Raw genomic sequence first — 14774 nt, forward strand, 5'->3', positions numbered from 1 at the left:
ACCTAATTGAGAGAGCCAAAATTATGCTACGATTTGTTAGAATTGCTCTTTATGCTTCAGTTAATTTGTTTAGAGCTATGGAATTGCTCTAGTGCTTCACTTATATCTTTTTGAGCACGGTGTGCTTTATTATTTTTTAAGAAATGCTCTCATGTTTCACTTAGATTTATATGAGAGTTAGTAATTTTGAAGAAATTCTCTCATGCTTCACTTAGACTATTTTGAGAGATGAAAATTTTATGCTCATGTTCTTCACTTAGATTTGTTTGAGCTTGTCAAAAGCAATTGCAACATATGAAACTAGTACCAAAGTGATATATATTGAAGGGGGGTATAATAAAAACTTTCATGAAGATCATTGGACAAATTAAACTTGATTTTTTGTAATAGTTTTGAGATATGATGATAGTGATAAGTGAGTCATGTTGATGAGTAATTGTGCTTTAGTAATAATATTGGTGTTAAGGTTTGTGAATCCCTATGCAAGCACGGGAGTCAATAGTTATGCAATGAAATTATATCCTACTTACGGTGCATTATTCGGTGTTAGTTACGGTCAATGCTCGTTTATGTGATTTTTCGTTTCTTGGTTGGTTGCTTCTCAATCTTTTTGCTAGACTCCACTTGTACTAAGTAGAAATACTACTTGTGCATCAAAACTCCTTAAACCCAATCTTGCCATATGAGTCCATAATACCTACATATATGCGGTATCTCCTTGCCGTTCTAAGCAAATTTGTATGTGCAATCTCTAAATTTCAAAATGAACTCCTATTTTGTGTGCCCGTACCGCTCATGAGGCGGTGAGGGGTGGCCTATATTTTTTCATGCTAGATGTGTTATTATCAAGATGAGTGTTTACTCACTTGTCATTGCATGGGAGTACGGAGATAATATGGATACCTAGTCCTGAAATGAAATGAAATTTATTTTATGTTGTCAAATAATAAATTCTTTGCAAAGTGTTGGTATGGAAGGTACCTGTTGATACGGCTAGCCATGGATTGTGAAAGAACGGTGGAAAAAGGAATAAACTTTACTTTTTTGTTTGCGAAGCGCCTATGATGTATCTAGCATGGAAAGTATTGGGAACTCTTAGTCGTTCTTGGGAAAAGTATACCCCCCCCCAAAAAATTTATCTCTAAATTTTTGCTTTGAGCTCTCACACCTCTACGAATTCCTACTTCCCTATGCGAAGGGGCTTTCTATTTTCTTTATGCAATTTTTATTTTTATTTGAGTCTCCATCTTCGCTTATAAAGCACCAACTAAGGGGCACTCCAATCGTACTTGAGCATTGGTTGTAGCTAATATGTGAGTGTGTTTCGTGAATGGATCAATGATTGAGCATGATGGGCTAGGGCTATCTTGCTTTAGTATTGATATTTTAGAAGGCATGGTTGCTTGTTGATATGCTTGAGTGTTAAAGTCTTCATGTCAAAACTAGGCTATTGCTTTGAACCATATAAAGTCAAAATGTCCATGCTATAAACACAAGAATATGTGATGAACATGTTAGGCACATTCCACATCAAAAATTCTGTTTTTGTGATTTACGTACTCGAGGACGAGCAGGAATTAATCTTGGGGATGCTGATACGTCTCCAACGTATCTATAGTTTTTGATTGTTCCATGCTGTTATATTATCATTCTTGGATATTTTACAATCATTTTATAGCAACTTTATATCATTTTTTGGGACTAACCTATTAACATAGTGCCCAATGCCAGTTGCTATTTTTTGCTTCACGGAAAATCAATACCAAACGAAGTCCAAATGCACCAAAACTTTTTGGAGAATTTTTCTCGGCCAGAAGACACAGGATGTGCCAAAGAAGTGCCTCGGGGGGTGCTCCGAGGGGAGCACAACCCACCAGGGTGCGCCTAGGAGCCCAAACTCACCTTGGTGGGTTGTGCCCACCTCGGTGGCCTCCCACACCGCCTCTTCGCTCTATAAATATCCAGATATTCCAGAAACCCTAGGGGGTCGGCAAAAAAATGTTCCAGCCGCCGCAAGTTCCAGAACCACGAGATCCAATATAGAGCCCTTTTCCAGCACTCCGCCGGAGGGGAACACGACCACAAAGGGGTTCATCATCCTAATTGGTGCCTCTTAGATGATGCATGAGTAGTTCACCTCAGACCCACGGGTCTGTAGACAGTAACTATACGTCTTCTTCCCTCTTTGTTTCTCAATACAAGGGTCTCTTGGAGATCTATTTGATGTAATGACTTTTTGCGATGTGTTTGTTGGGATCCTATGAACTGTGGGTTTATGGCCAGATTTGCCTTGATTTAATATCTATTCTTAATTATTATAGCCTCATATTTCTTCTCCGATATTTGGATTTTGTTTGACCAACTTGATCTATTTATCTTGCAATGGAAAGATGTGCTTTGTGATGGGTTCGATCTTGCGGTGTCCTTTCCCAGTGACATAAGGGGCATCAAGGCACTCATGTATCGTTGCTATCTAGGATAAAAAGATGGAGTCTGTTCCTACATTAATAGATCTTGTCTACATTATGTCATCTTTCTTATTGCATTACTTTGTTTTTCCATAAATTTAATACACTAGATGCATGCTGGATAACGGTCGATGTGTGTAGTAATAGTAGTAGATGCTGGATAACGCAAATGAAAAAAAACTCGTTTTCTAATTTTTTTTGCGAGAGGTATTGTTTTGCTTCCACGAGAGGCACGATTTTACCTTCGCGAGAGGCACGATTGTGCCTCTCGGAAAGGAAAAAAACACGCCTTTTGTGTTTTCCGCGAGAGGCACGATTTTGCTTGCATGAGAGGCATGCCCTCGAAAAGGAAAAAACGCGTTTTCTTAAAAAAAATCATGAGAGGCACGATTTTGCCTTCGTGAAAGGCACGGCCGTGCCTTTCGGTAAGGAAAAAACGTGATAAAACGTGTTTTCTTTTTTTCCTATCACGAGAGGCATGGTTTCTTTTCATAAAAAGAAATCGTTAAAACATGAGATCTAGTTTGGAATATCTCGATGCGGAAACCCAACGATGACAACGGTTCGATATTTGGACGTACGGTGTATGAGCACCACGGGTACTGCGCCCGTTACACGCGTCGGGTTGGAACTTGGCCACAGTTGCCGGTAAGTTTGGGCTGGGTGGAGCGCGACCGCGTAGTGCAAATCCGCCGTGAAAAACTTCAACCCAAAATTCACAACGGTTCGATTGCAGGCCGTGCAAAGCCCGGGAGCGTTCCAAGGTCGTCCGCGAGCCAGCCCGTTGCCGGATCGATCAGCCAACCCATCACCCACCCGGCTACCCCCTTCCTGCCAGGATATCTCCCCCGTCTCGCCGTCTCCACCTATCACCCTCGTCGTCCCCCACTCCAGCCTCGTCGCCGGCGATGACCGCGCCTCCCCAGACGCACACCCCATCCCCGCGCACATGAACCCTCCGCACACCGTCCCGGCGCGCATGAATCCCCCGAACCCCACCCCGCTCCTCTCCCTGCGCCCCAGCAACCCCGCCGTCCCCCGCCCCCGCCGCCCCCACCCGCCCCGCCCGGCGGCCGCCAACACCACCGGCGCCGCGTCGCCGCAGGAATGGTTCCGCCCGCGCCGCCCGACCGACTCCGATCCCTCCACCTCCGGCGGGCGCGTCGCCGCGCGCGACCCCGGCGTGCGCGTCAAGGCCAAGGACGGCGCCGAGGAGAGGAAGGGGGAGCGTAAGCGGAGATGGTGGGAGCGCTGGTCCAGGGACAAGGAGAGCTACCTGGTCGACGACGTGGAGCCGCTCCCGATGCCGTTGACCATCCCGGGGACCGAGCCGATGTCGCGGGAGGAGCTCGACCGCCGCCTCAGCTGCGACGTGAAGATCGATGTGGGTGCCCGGTCGCGGTGTTTCTGTTTCTCTTGCTGTTTTGGGGTTGGATGTGGTGCCAATTCTGACATGTTTGTTTGTGTGGCTTTGGATTGCAGGAATGCAAGATGGTTTCGTACGAGTGGACGGGCAAGTGCCGGAGCTGCCAGGGGTCGGGATTGGTGACCTACTTCAGGAAGAAGGGGAAGGAGACCATCTGCACGTGTGTGCCGTGCGCCGGCATTGGTGAGATTTCTTGGTCTTCAATTCATTACTCAGCTTTGTTCTTATCGTTAGGAATAGCACCGGCGAAAGGAATGGGAGATAGCAAGGCTCGCTATCTTGCTAGATTGTTAGAAGTTAATGCTTTAGCTTGAGTTAAGGCTTGTGATTTGCGACCATGTGTGATGTTGCCGTGATGAATTCTTACTTCGGGAAGATAATTTGCCATATAACCTCGACCAGCAGCAAAGCTGTTACTGGTGGAAGCCAGACGTGGTTATCAAAATATGAACCTCCATCTCTGTTTTTAAGTTGCACAAGCAATACTATAGATATTTCTGATATGGCAATGGCACCAAGTTCATGACGATCGAGCATATAACTGTTGGTGCTACAGTGATAAAAAAAACTCACATTTAGGACTGGATCAGTAGACCTTGGGTAATTGCAGCGAAGTCAATAAATTTTGTGGTACTCCAGAGTCAATTAAGGATTCATAAGAAAACTGTGACACTCTAATAGTTGGTGCACAAAAAACGCTATACTCCTGATGGAAGCTGAACCTGAATTAAACATCTTAGTTGCAGTCCTAGCAGAGGTCGCAATACTGATGACAGCTGATATATTTATTTATTTGTTTTTAATCAAAAGAATATATTTAACACAATGTGAGATTGGGTACTGCATAAACTGCATACAGTGCCACAATTATGTAGCTCTTGACATGTGATGGATAACTAGTCAATTATGTGACAACTGGGACTTCTGTTAGCCTAGAATTCAATATGCATTAATCTCTTGTATCTATTCAGGAATAACTGGGTTTCTAAGCTATCTTATGTAAATGTAACAGTAGGATGTGGGCATTTCACGGATATACCAATGATATAGCAATGTTCCAACAAAAGAACAATCATGGAAATGTGTTCTACAAAAACTAAGAAAATTGACAAATCTGCCAGAGAATATTAGTTATAACAACAAAGGAAAACATCTGATACTTAATTCTCTGGACATTATGGTTAATGACAGATAGCTGGCAGATGTTATTTGTGTTTCCAATCTATGAAGGTGCATCCTGGTCATGGAGTTCTCTTTGATTTGCATAACATGGCAATATTATCTTATAAAGAAATTAATAAAATGCAAGCAAATGATATAGCAATGTTCCAACAAAAGAACAATCATGGAAATGTGTTTTACAAAAACTAAGAAAATGGATAAATCTGCCAAAGAATATTAGTTATAACAACAAAGGAAAACATCTGATACTTAATTCTCTGGACATTATGGTTAATGACAGGTAGCTGGCAGATGTTATTTGCGTTTCCAATCTATGAAGGTGCATCCTGGTCATGGAGTTCTCTTTGATTTGCATGACATGGCAATATTATCTTATAAAGAAATTAATAAAATGCAAGCAAATAAGGATTCCTGCATACCTCCTGCACCTTCTTTGTATACATACCCCTCTTATTTCCATATCCCCCCCCATCCCCACCCCACTCCCTTCACCCGAGTTGTGCTACTGAAAACAATAGCATGTCACCAGTTCCCATCTTACGAGCCTTGTCTTTCTACAGACTCTCCCCATCTCTTGTATGTTAAACAACAACAACAACAACAACAGCCCAGCCTTTCAGTCCCAAACAAGTTGGGGTAGGCTAGAGTTGAAACCCATAAGATCTCGAAGCCAAGTCATGGCTCTGGAACGTGGATAGCTAACTTCCACGCACCCCTGTCCATGGCTAAGTCTTTGTCGATATTCCAAACCTTCAGGTCTCTCTTAACGGACTCCTCCCATGTCAAGTTTGGTCTACCACGACCCCTCTTAACATTCTATCTCTTGTATGTTAAAGAGTAAAGAAAATATTTCTCACGCAATTTTTTACACCTCTCATGCCGCTGGAAAATATAATTGTTTTTATTGTAACTGCAATACTCTCTATATTTGATTAATCTTTATTTACTAGATATAATTGTATCGCTTTGTGATAGCCTGGCTTGGGATTATAGACTACTCATATCAATAAGGAATTCCTTCTTTTTCGGGAGCCCATTCGAACAGAACTCCTAGGTTAAGCGTGCTCGGCTTGGAGTTGTTCTAGGATGGGTGACCGACCGGGAAGTTGATCCCGGGTGCGCATGAGTGAGGACAAAGTGCGCAGAAAAGACTAGTATTGATATGTGGGGCCAGTCTAGATCCCGCCAGGGGTAACGACCGTGCTCTAGTTATTCTATTTCTCTCTTGATCAATTTGCACACTATAATCTTGCGCCAGCAAAATAAGGAGTCAAGATTCTTTTCACCCTCCTTATTATTGACATAATTTCTTGTTTTTTATTTTATTTAATAGGATTGATCTGGGATTTTTTAGCCTTAAAAACAATGAATTGCCTGGAATGCCACTGGTTATTTATAATTTTATATTTTACATAGATAAGACATGTATTTTGATTACTAGTAAAATTGCATATAAACTAAAGAAATATCAAGAATGGCACACATTATTATGCAGACCCTCCACTAAATGCCGCACGTACTGCACATATTCATTCTTCTCAAAAGTCAAAATTTTGGTATTAGGTAGTATGGCTACCCATACACCTTCTGCCGATTATTGTACCCCAAAATTCTTTTAAGTTGATTATTGTCCTCCTAATTTCAATAGAAAGTGCCCAAGAACCTAGAAACGAGCAGAAAAGCAAAAGTAGCAAATATGACAACAGGGAGTGTGAATTTGGGATTTTGGGGTAGTGGGAACTTCGATAGGATTTGAGTCCTCGATCAGCTCATCATAATCTAAGCCAGTTAGCCATACATGTGGAACTTGACAGTTTTGGTTTTTTTACTTTTCTCCATTCCAATTACTGCCGATGTTGACTTCAATCTGAAAGGATCTAGGATTAGGGATGTAAATGGCAAATAAGTGGCAGCCACAAGTCCCATTTATTTAGCTTTTTCTAGCTTCATAGTTCATTTTCTTCGGAAAAAAACAATTTTTTGAACTACTAGATAATAAGTGGGTTTAAATGGGATTAAATGGGACCCACTTCCCATCCCTATCTAGGATCCCTTGATTCATGGTGCAGCTCCACCTGTTCTGGCTCGCTTGAATTGGTTTACAGACATCAGATTCCCCGAGCCTAACCAAGGGTAGTGGGAGGTTATGCTATATCTTACAGACTATCGAAAAATGCTAAAAGTACAAACTATAATGCAATCAAGACGTGTAAAAAAAAAGGGGGGGGGGTCTTAATCTGAACCAATTGCATTGATATGGCACCCTGAGAATGTATCAAATGTTGGACTTAACTATAAAGGTGTGATACTAACTAATAACGACCACAACTACTACTGCAGCTATTCTGACCTGATACATGGAAGGTAAAACTCCTGAGGAGATGTGCACAAGACCTGGAGGTGTCTTACATAATTGTGTTCCTTTTTTGTGGATGAGTAGTTGTCATGATTGTTGGCTGATGCTGCCAAATCGTGTAGGCTTTGTTCGTCATTGAACAATAAATAGCTCAGGCTAATCAGACCTGCCAGTAGAGCTTGTGGGGATAAATTCTTGACATCTTGTTTATACCATGGTCCCTTTTTTTCTGCTATGGCATTCAGTACATTCCTTCTGGAAGAGATATAGGTGCTGACTTCTTTTTGTGCCTGTTGGCCGGCATCTTGTTTGTTTTGTAGGGTACGTTCGGAAAATTACATACCGAGAGGGAGCTGAAAATCTGGACGAGTTAGACAATGGTAGACCACCATAATTTGTTGGTGCTGTCTGTTTGAGGGCGGTAATTTTATTAACTGGTGCTGAATAGATTGTGTTTACTACATGCGATTCTTTTCACTACACAATTTCTATTTCAGGCATGGTACAGGAAAGGATGCCATTCTTTAAGATTGTAAAATTTTATTTTCTGTCTAGTTATTCCACCACCCTTGTTCTCCACTTATTACGGATGTATGATCAAAATTCACAAAGAAGGAAAGAATAAAATATAAGAGATTTCTTGGACCAGTTCTCAAAGAACCTTTTGGCATGTATTGCCCCGATCAGCTTAGATGAGATTCTTGCTTTGCGACGTTTATCTGGTCCATCTTTGCCCTCTTTTCTGGTTCGAGGTTCTCCTTTGGGCGCAAGTTCTGGAGGAATCCCAACTTCTGCAACTTTCTGCAGCTATCAGGCATTTGTATTCCGGTCACCCTTAGCTCTGTTCAGCACACAACAGTACCTATAAACCTTCATCAAGGGCACGCAGAAGCTGCCTGGGAAGACAGACCAGTTATAGCCTTCTCCATCACCTGGTGGTAGCTGCAGCAAACCATCTGCAACATGTCGCACCTGAGCATCCTGACGTTCAAATACAACCTAGCGAAGCTCCGGTTCAAGCCCGCCCGGCCGACCGGACGGCTGCTCTCCTCCAGGGACCGGCAGCAGTCCGACCTGATGATGTACAAGCCTGATGACGAGGAGATGGCCAAGGTGTTCGACAAGATCGCCGGCGAGCCTGGCCTGATCTCGAGGAGCGACCTCCAGGCGCTCCTGCAGAGGTTTGACAAGGCCGATGCCGTGGGCGAGGCGCGGCGGATGGTCTGCGCCGCCGACAGCAACAAGGACGGGTACATGGACCTGGAGGAGTTCATGGAGGTGCACAAGAACGGCGTCCTGCTAGGGGACATACGCCGGGCCTTCTTCGTGTTCGACAGGGACAGGGACGGCAGGATCACGGCCGAGGAGGTGATGGACGTCCTGCGCAAGCTCGGGGACAGCTGCAGCCTCGAGGACTGCCGGAAGATGGTGAAGGAGATCGACAGGAACCATGATGGGTACGTCGACATGGATGACTTCATGGCCATGATGACTCGCCCAAGGAAGAGGATGTAACATTTGTGGTCAAGCAAAACCTACGTCTGTTACCAACGCTGGTTTAGCTCGTCTCTATTGCGTGTAGCAAAAACTGAAACTTGTAAACGCCAGGAAGAATAATAAAGTAAACAGACGCCTTGTGCTTCTAATCTTAAACCAGCACATATGACAGATTATTCGTTGGAAATAAGGCCAAGAAATGAAAAATACATATGCTCGGCTGCATGGATAAACTGCATACAAGTGCAGCGTGAAGCTCATGTTCGAAGTTTTGACCAATTATTGGTTGCATCTAAAAAAGGGTTTCGACCATGTGGAGATTAGTTACTGTCTGACGGAAATAACTGTGGTCTGATCATGAAACACTTTATTGTGTAAGTTGACTTGGAAATATGAAAATGAGGGTGGTCTCCTACAGGAGGAAATGATTAGAGCTAAGCACCTTGCAAAAGGTATACATTGCTTCTCACTCTTCTCATTCACAATATATCATGGAGGTCAAATATACTCCCTTGACTTAACTTTGTACTAATTTTATAAAATAAGTATAAAGTTGAGTTACTTAACAGAAAAAGTATGTTTTTTTAGTTCTGTTGACAAAGGGTTGTAGGTGACGGTACAAAACATGATTCTGAGAGGATGCATGGATAGGACACAAACCTTTGCGTCAAAGATTTGTTAGGTTGTACTCCCTCCGTTTCAAAATATAAGACCTTTTAAAGATTTCATTAGAAGACTACATACGAAGCAAAATGAGTGAATCTATACTTTAAAATATGTCTATATACATCCGTATGTAGTTCATAGTGCAATCTCTAAAATGTCTTCTATTTAGGAACGGAGGGAGTACATTCTTCTTTCTCTGGACCATATTATTATTGTAAGCAACCGGATTTCGCAGACGGTTGACGCTTTGAGATTTAAAAGATCCTGAGAGGCAAAAAACATGATTCTGAGAGGGTGCATACGTAGGACAGAAATCTTCGCGTCAAACATTTGTTATGTCATACAGTCTTTTTCTGAACCATAATATTAATGTTAGGTTATACAGATTTGTTAGGATGCTTTGAGATTTAGAAGACTCCTAAGGCTTGAGACGCAGCCAATGTGGCAGAGCCTCCAGGAGCTATAGTCGCAAGTAATGCTGACAGATGAAAGGTGAAATGATTTTCTTTTAAAAGAAGGATAAACCCCGGTTTGCGCATCACAAATATAAGGCGTATTATTTTTTAAAAAAGTTGAACTCTTCTAATTTTGACCAAGTTTAGAGACAAAAATAGAATACCAAATCATTATCACTAGATTCACCATGAAATATATTTGAATATTTCATATATTTAGTATTGTAAATATTTATATATTTTGTTGTAAAGTTGGTCAAACATAAATAACCTTTGACTTAAAAAAACAATACACCTTATATTTAAAAACAGAGGGAGTAATATTGAACAAGTCAGCTTTTGCAGAAAAAAAAAGGCCATCCTAGGCAAGCTCCGCAACAAAATCATATAATCCTATCAGCCAACCGTCTGGTGATATATCAACAGATAGAGGGTGCACTACTCCAAGCACTTGCGGAGGAGTTCAATGGGGGCCGCCACGTCTTGATTCGGCATCAATTTTTATATACGTATAAGCACATATATTTTCTTCACGGGAATACCTAAGCATATACGGCTTGTTGATTTAACACCACACTGAACAAAAGTTAGTTGGAAGCACACAAGTTAGATCGGAAGCACACAAGCAGTCAGCTTGATTGATATGCTGCCTAGCACATGCACATCCAACCGCGTAGACGTACGCGAACTAGCTTGCTTCGGCTGAACAACGACCGGATTGATTCTGTCAGTGGCTTGGAACTGTCGTAACTTGGCGACCATAAAACAGAACAAGAAATTTTGTTGGTGCGTGTAACTTGCATTTTGGCTTCTCTTTTTTAACTTGTGTATAAGAGTACGTACATGACAGACTTGCCTTTTTTAGATAGCTCATTATCCATGTCAAATGATATGACTGACTTGCCTTTCTTTAGATAGCTAACCATCCATGTCAAATGGTATTGACTGACTTGCCGTCCGGGACTTAGGAAGATTTTCAGAAGGAGGTAGGGCAGTGCCATTGCATGCGTCTTCTAGACACCATTGAAAGCTTTAATATGAATTGACTATTATTATTTTTGCATCATTTTTTTAGTTGACAGTATGCCACACCTTAAATTGTTTTTGTCCTCCGCCTCTAACTCCAAGACAACGCCTTCAAGAAGTAATCATTGGTCGCAAACTAGTATTGGATGGTCCAACTAGATGTTAGAGCAAGGGGAAGCACATCTTCCGACCAACACCTTCAACAAGGTAATGACATGTGGGTGTCAACAATGTCCGATCAAGCTCTGGAAAGCTAGATCATGGATTATTGACAAGTTCTAAATTTTCTCACTTGAGTCTGTGTACCTTATAACTAGGAGTCGACTTCCCTTTCAAGCAAACGTGGGTTTCAAGTTTTCACTGAAATTAGAGGTGTTTTCTTGGTTGGTGATAAACGATAAATCCTATCATGAAATAATTCCTTGAAATGTGGGTGGCATGGTTCTGACATTCGTTAGCTCTGTGGCACTCACAAAACGATGGAGCATTTGTTCTTTCCTTGTCCCCTGGCTAAATATCTGTGGAATGTAGCTAGTCTAGCTTTAGGTATCTATGCTAAACGTGAGAATTTCAATGAGTGCATTGGTTTTAAACCTACACTGGCCGATATAAAAGGTCCACCTTCGTTGCAACGAATACATGATAGACTAATACATGTTCACAAACTTGAAAAATATTACCCTAGTAGGGGTTGATGAATAGTGAGTTCATAATGGAAATTTTCTTTGATGGAGTGGGCATACCTATAGGCTATAGCTTTGCTTGTGGATGTCTTTGTGCCTGTTGTAAGTCAGAGAAGACCCTGGAAGTCATGTTTCTGATATGCTACGTTTTCATGTTTTTCAGAAACTGCAGTGTTTTTTCTTTCTTTCAGTTTTTGGGGGTCCTGTGTGGATGCGCCTGGACTTGATTGTTCGTCGTGGTGTGGATGTGTATAAGACGGTTCAATTTCTTGAATGAAATTGGTGGGGTTCCTTTCCTCGAAAAAACCCGAAGAATGTTTGACACGTAATGATACAAGCCTGGACGCATAGTACAGGAATCCAGTTCCATCTTTTGCATAGTTATCAGGTCAGATCTTTCTGAAACGCAACACTAAGCTGCACCTCACAGATCCGCATCTCTTATGTGCCGGCATTATTTGTTTGCCTTTGCACGATTCTGGGCTATCCGTGTCGCCTATCTGTAGCCATTTCCTGCCCACTCCACGTGCCGCTGATTCTTGATTCCTTCAACGACCGTTCAATTGTATGGTCAAGCAATCTTATTCCAACCGATTTCGTATATTAACATATATTCTTCGTTCCACTAATTCTTGAGATGGTTATCTGTCCGCGTCCGTTATTTACGAGCTATGCTACATCTACGGGCAATTACAGGCTGATGGATGTTACGAGATGATTAGTCAGTTTCTTATTGAAGATTAGGAAGGACGCGGGTCCACCCCTGAAAATCAGGGGGGCAGTTTTAGCATTGGATAAAAAAGGCCCGTAATTTTATGTACAAGTGGTCCGTAAGTCTAGCATTTTTGGTTATTTACTTGCACAACAAAATCACTGGGAGCCATGCATGCATTCGGTGTGCCAGCAATGTAACTGTAAACTCTCCGTGTTTTAATCCGAATCCGAATTTAGAGGGGGTGGCATTAGATAGATAGATAGGGACGCATATATCCATCTCGTCATATCCATGTCTAGTCTTTCCGCGCATTCGTGGAGCCAGCCCGCGGATATATAAGAGCCACCAAGGCAATGCAGACAGCCTCACCCTCTCATACACTTAACTGGAAACACAGGCTGACACTTGTGTGGGAATGTCACTTCTGCACTGCTTCCTGAAACCGTCCAGGATGAGCCTGCAGCGGTGCGTCGTCGGCGACGACATGACGGCGGCCGAGTTCAAGGACTGGATCCGGCAGTTCGACGCGGACCAGGACGGGCGCATCAGCCGCGCCGAGCTGCGGCGCGCGATGAGGGCGCTGCGCGTGCGGTTCACGCGGCGGAGGAGCAGGAGCGGCATCAGCTACGCCGACGCGGACGGCGACGGGTACATCGACGACAGCGAGATCGACGGCCTCGTCGAGTTCGCGCGGACCAACCTCGGCCTCCGGATTGTCGCCTGCTAGAAAGTACTCGAAACAGTCCAGTAGCTACGTACTCGATCTACGTGATGGAGCGCACGTGATGGCCGTTGTAACTCGAATAAGGTCATCTCAGATGCGGAAAGTGAACCTTATGTTCTCTGTCTTCTTTTTGTTCTTCTTTTCTTTTTCTCTCTAGCTGCAGCTGCAGCCCGTGCGAAGTGCATGCTTGGCTTAGCGCAAGTAAGGAGTAGTGTTGTACGTTTGGCAGAAGAGTTCCATGCAGTCGCACGCATGGAATAATCTCTACCTAATCTATATCCATCTCCATCTCTACCTAATCTATATTCCATTTATATTTATATATTCCCTCCATTTCAAAACATAAGACCTTTTAAAGATTTTACTATGGACTACGGCCCTGTTTGGTTCATAAGTCCTAGGACTTTTTTTAATCCCACCTTATAAGTCCTAAGTCCCTAAAAAGTTTCTTTTCCACCTTATAAGTCCTCCCCTTACCCACCTTTTCTATTTTCATTTCTCACGCAGCGTCCTCCCCTACGTATGCATTCATGAGCCGAGCCGGCCCATGCACGGGGCTAGACTCCTCCATTTTTTTTTCCTCATTCTGTTCTTTTCTTCTTTAAACTAATTCGAGATTTCCAAGTTTAAAAAGTGGTGAGTTTTAGAAAATATTTGAGAAATCATAAAATGTATGTGAATTCAAAAAATATTTAGGAAATCGTAGCACACTTTTTCCTTTTCCTTTTCTCATGCAGCGTCCTCCCCTATATATGCGTTCATGAGCCGGTACGGCCCATGTGCGGAGCTAGACTCCTATGTTTTTTTGCATTTCGTTTTTTTTTTCGTTTTTTCTCATTCTGTTCTTTTTCTTCTTTAAATTAATCCAGGATTTCTAAGTTTTAAAAGTGGTGAATTTTAAAAAATATTCAAGCAATCATAAAATGTATATGAATTCAAAAATTGTTTAATTAATCATAAAAGTTTCATGGATTCAAAATATATTAGTATATTTACAAAACTGTTCACAAATTATAAAAAAGTTATGATTTGAAAAAATAGTCAGGAAATAAAATCATGTTCATGATCTTGAAAAAATGATCATGTGCTCAAAAAATATTCGGGAATCTGAAAAACGTGTCCATCAAATTTTAGAAAATGTTCATAAAAAGGGGAAAACACAAATTTTAACATTTGATCCCCAATTTTTTTAAAAAGTTGAGCCATCCAAAAAAAGTTGGTTGAGTCAAAATATTCTCATGAATTTGCAAACTGTTCATGCATTTCAGAAAATGTTCGTAAAAATATTTGATATTCTATTTAGCTTGCTTTATAAAATAAAAAATATAAAAATATTTATCTTTGATACTTGCTAGTTTATTTCTTTGCTTGCTTGAAAGTTGCTATCATTTCTTAGTTTGAAATTAGTGGTGCTTCCGCCTCTAGCACGGAAGCCCTTGAATATCCAACTTCACCTTGTGGTGAGAATGCTAAACCAAATTTTGATGAAGTTGCTAAAGAAAAACTTGCTAATCCCGCGGATGATGATCCTTCTAAGGGAGAACCTATTATGAAACAAAGAAATTCCGCATAGGTA

The 14774-nt window shown here is 42.0% G+C and overlaps 3 protein-coding genes across 3 annotated transcripts; all 3 read left to right on the top strand.

The window, feature by feature from the left end:
- The first annotated feature begins 3246 nt into the window (after positions 1–3246).
- Positions 3247–8080, top strand: LOC123398682 (protein disulfide-isomerase SCO2). Its single transcript, XM_045093131.1, has 3 exons — positions 3247–3852; positions 3951–4077; positions 7753–8080. The coding sequence occupies exons 1-3, from the start codon at positions 3418–3420 to the stop codon at positions 7824–7826; spliced, it is 636 nt and encodes a 211-aa protein (XP_044949066.1). The 5' UTR covers positions 3247–3417; the 3' UTR covers positions 7827–8080.
- Positions 8081–8187: 107 nt separating this feature from the next.
- Positions 8188–9084, top strand: LOC123398683 (calmodulin-like protein 30). The gene has a single exon (XM_045093132.1). The coding sequence runs from the start codon at positions 8396–8398 to the stop codon at positions 8945–8947; it is 552 nt and encodes a 183-aa protein (XP_044949067.1). The 5' UTR covers positions 8188–8395; the 3' UTR covers positions 8948–9084.
- Positions 9085–12848: 3764 nt separating this feature from the next.
- On the top strand, positions 12849–13497 carry LOC123397998 (probable calcium-binding protein CML28). Its single transcript, XM_045092507.1, has one exon. It carries the CDS (start codon positions 12890–12892, stop codon positions 13199–13201), a length of 312 nt encoding a protein of 103 aa, XP_044948442.1. The 5' UTR covers positions 12849–12889; the 3' UTR covers positions 13202–13497.
- The last annotated feature ends 1277 nt before the right edge of the window (positions 13498–14774 follow it).

This window comes from Hordeum vulgare, chromosome 5H (genome assembly GCF_904849725.1).
Source record: "Hordeum vulgare subsp. vulgare chromosome 5H, MorexV3_pseudomolecules_assembly, whole genome shotgun sequence".
In the NCBI taxonomy this organism is placed as follows: Eukaryota; Viridiplantae; Streptophyta; class Magnoliopsida; order Poales; family Poaceae; genus Hordeum; species Hordeum vulgare.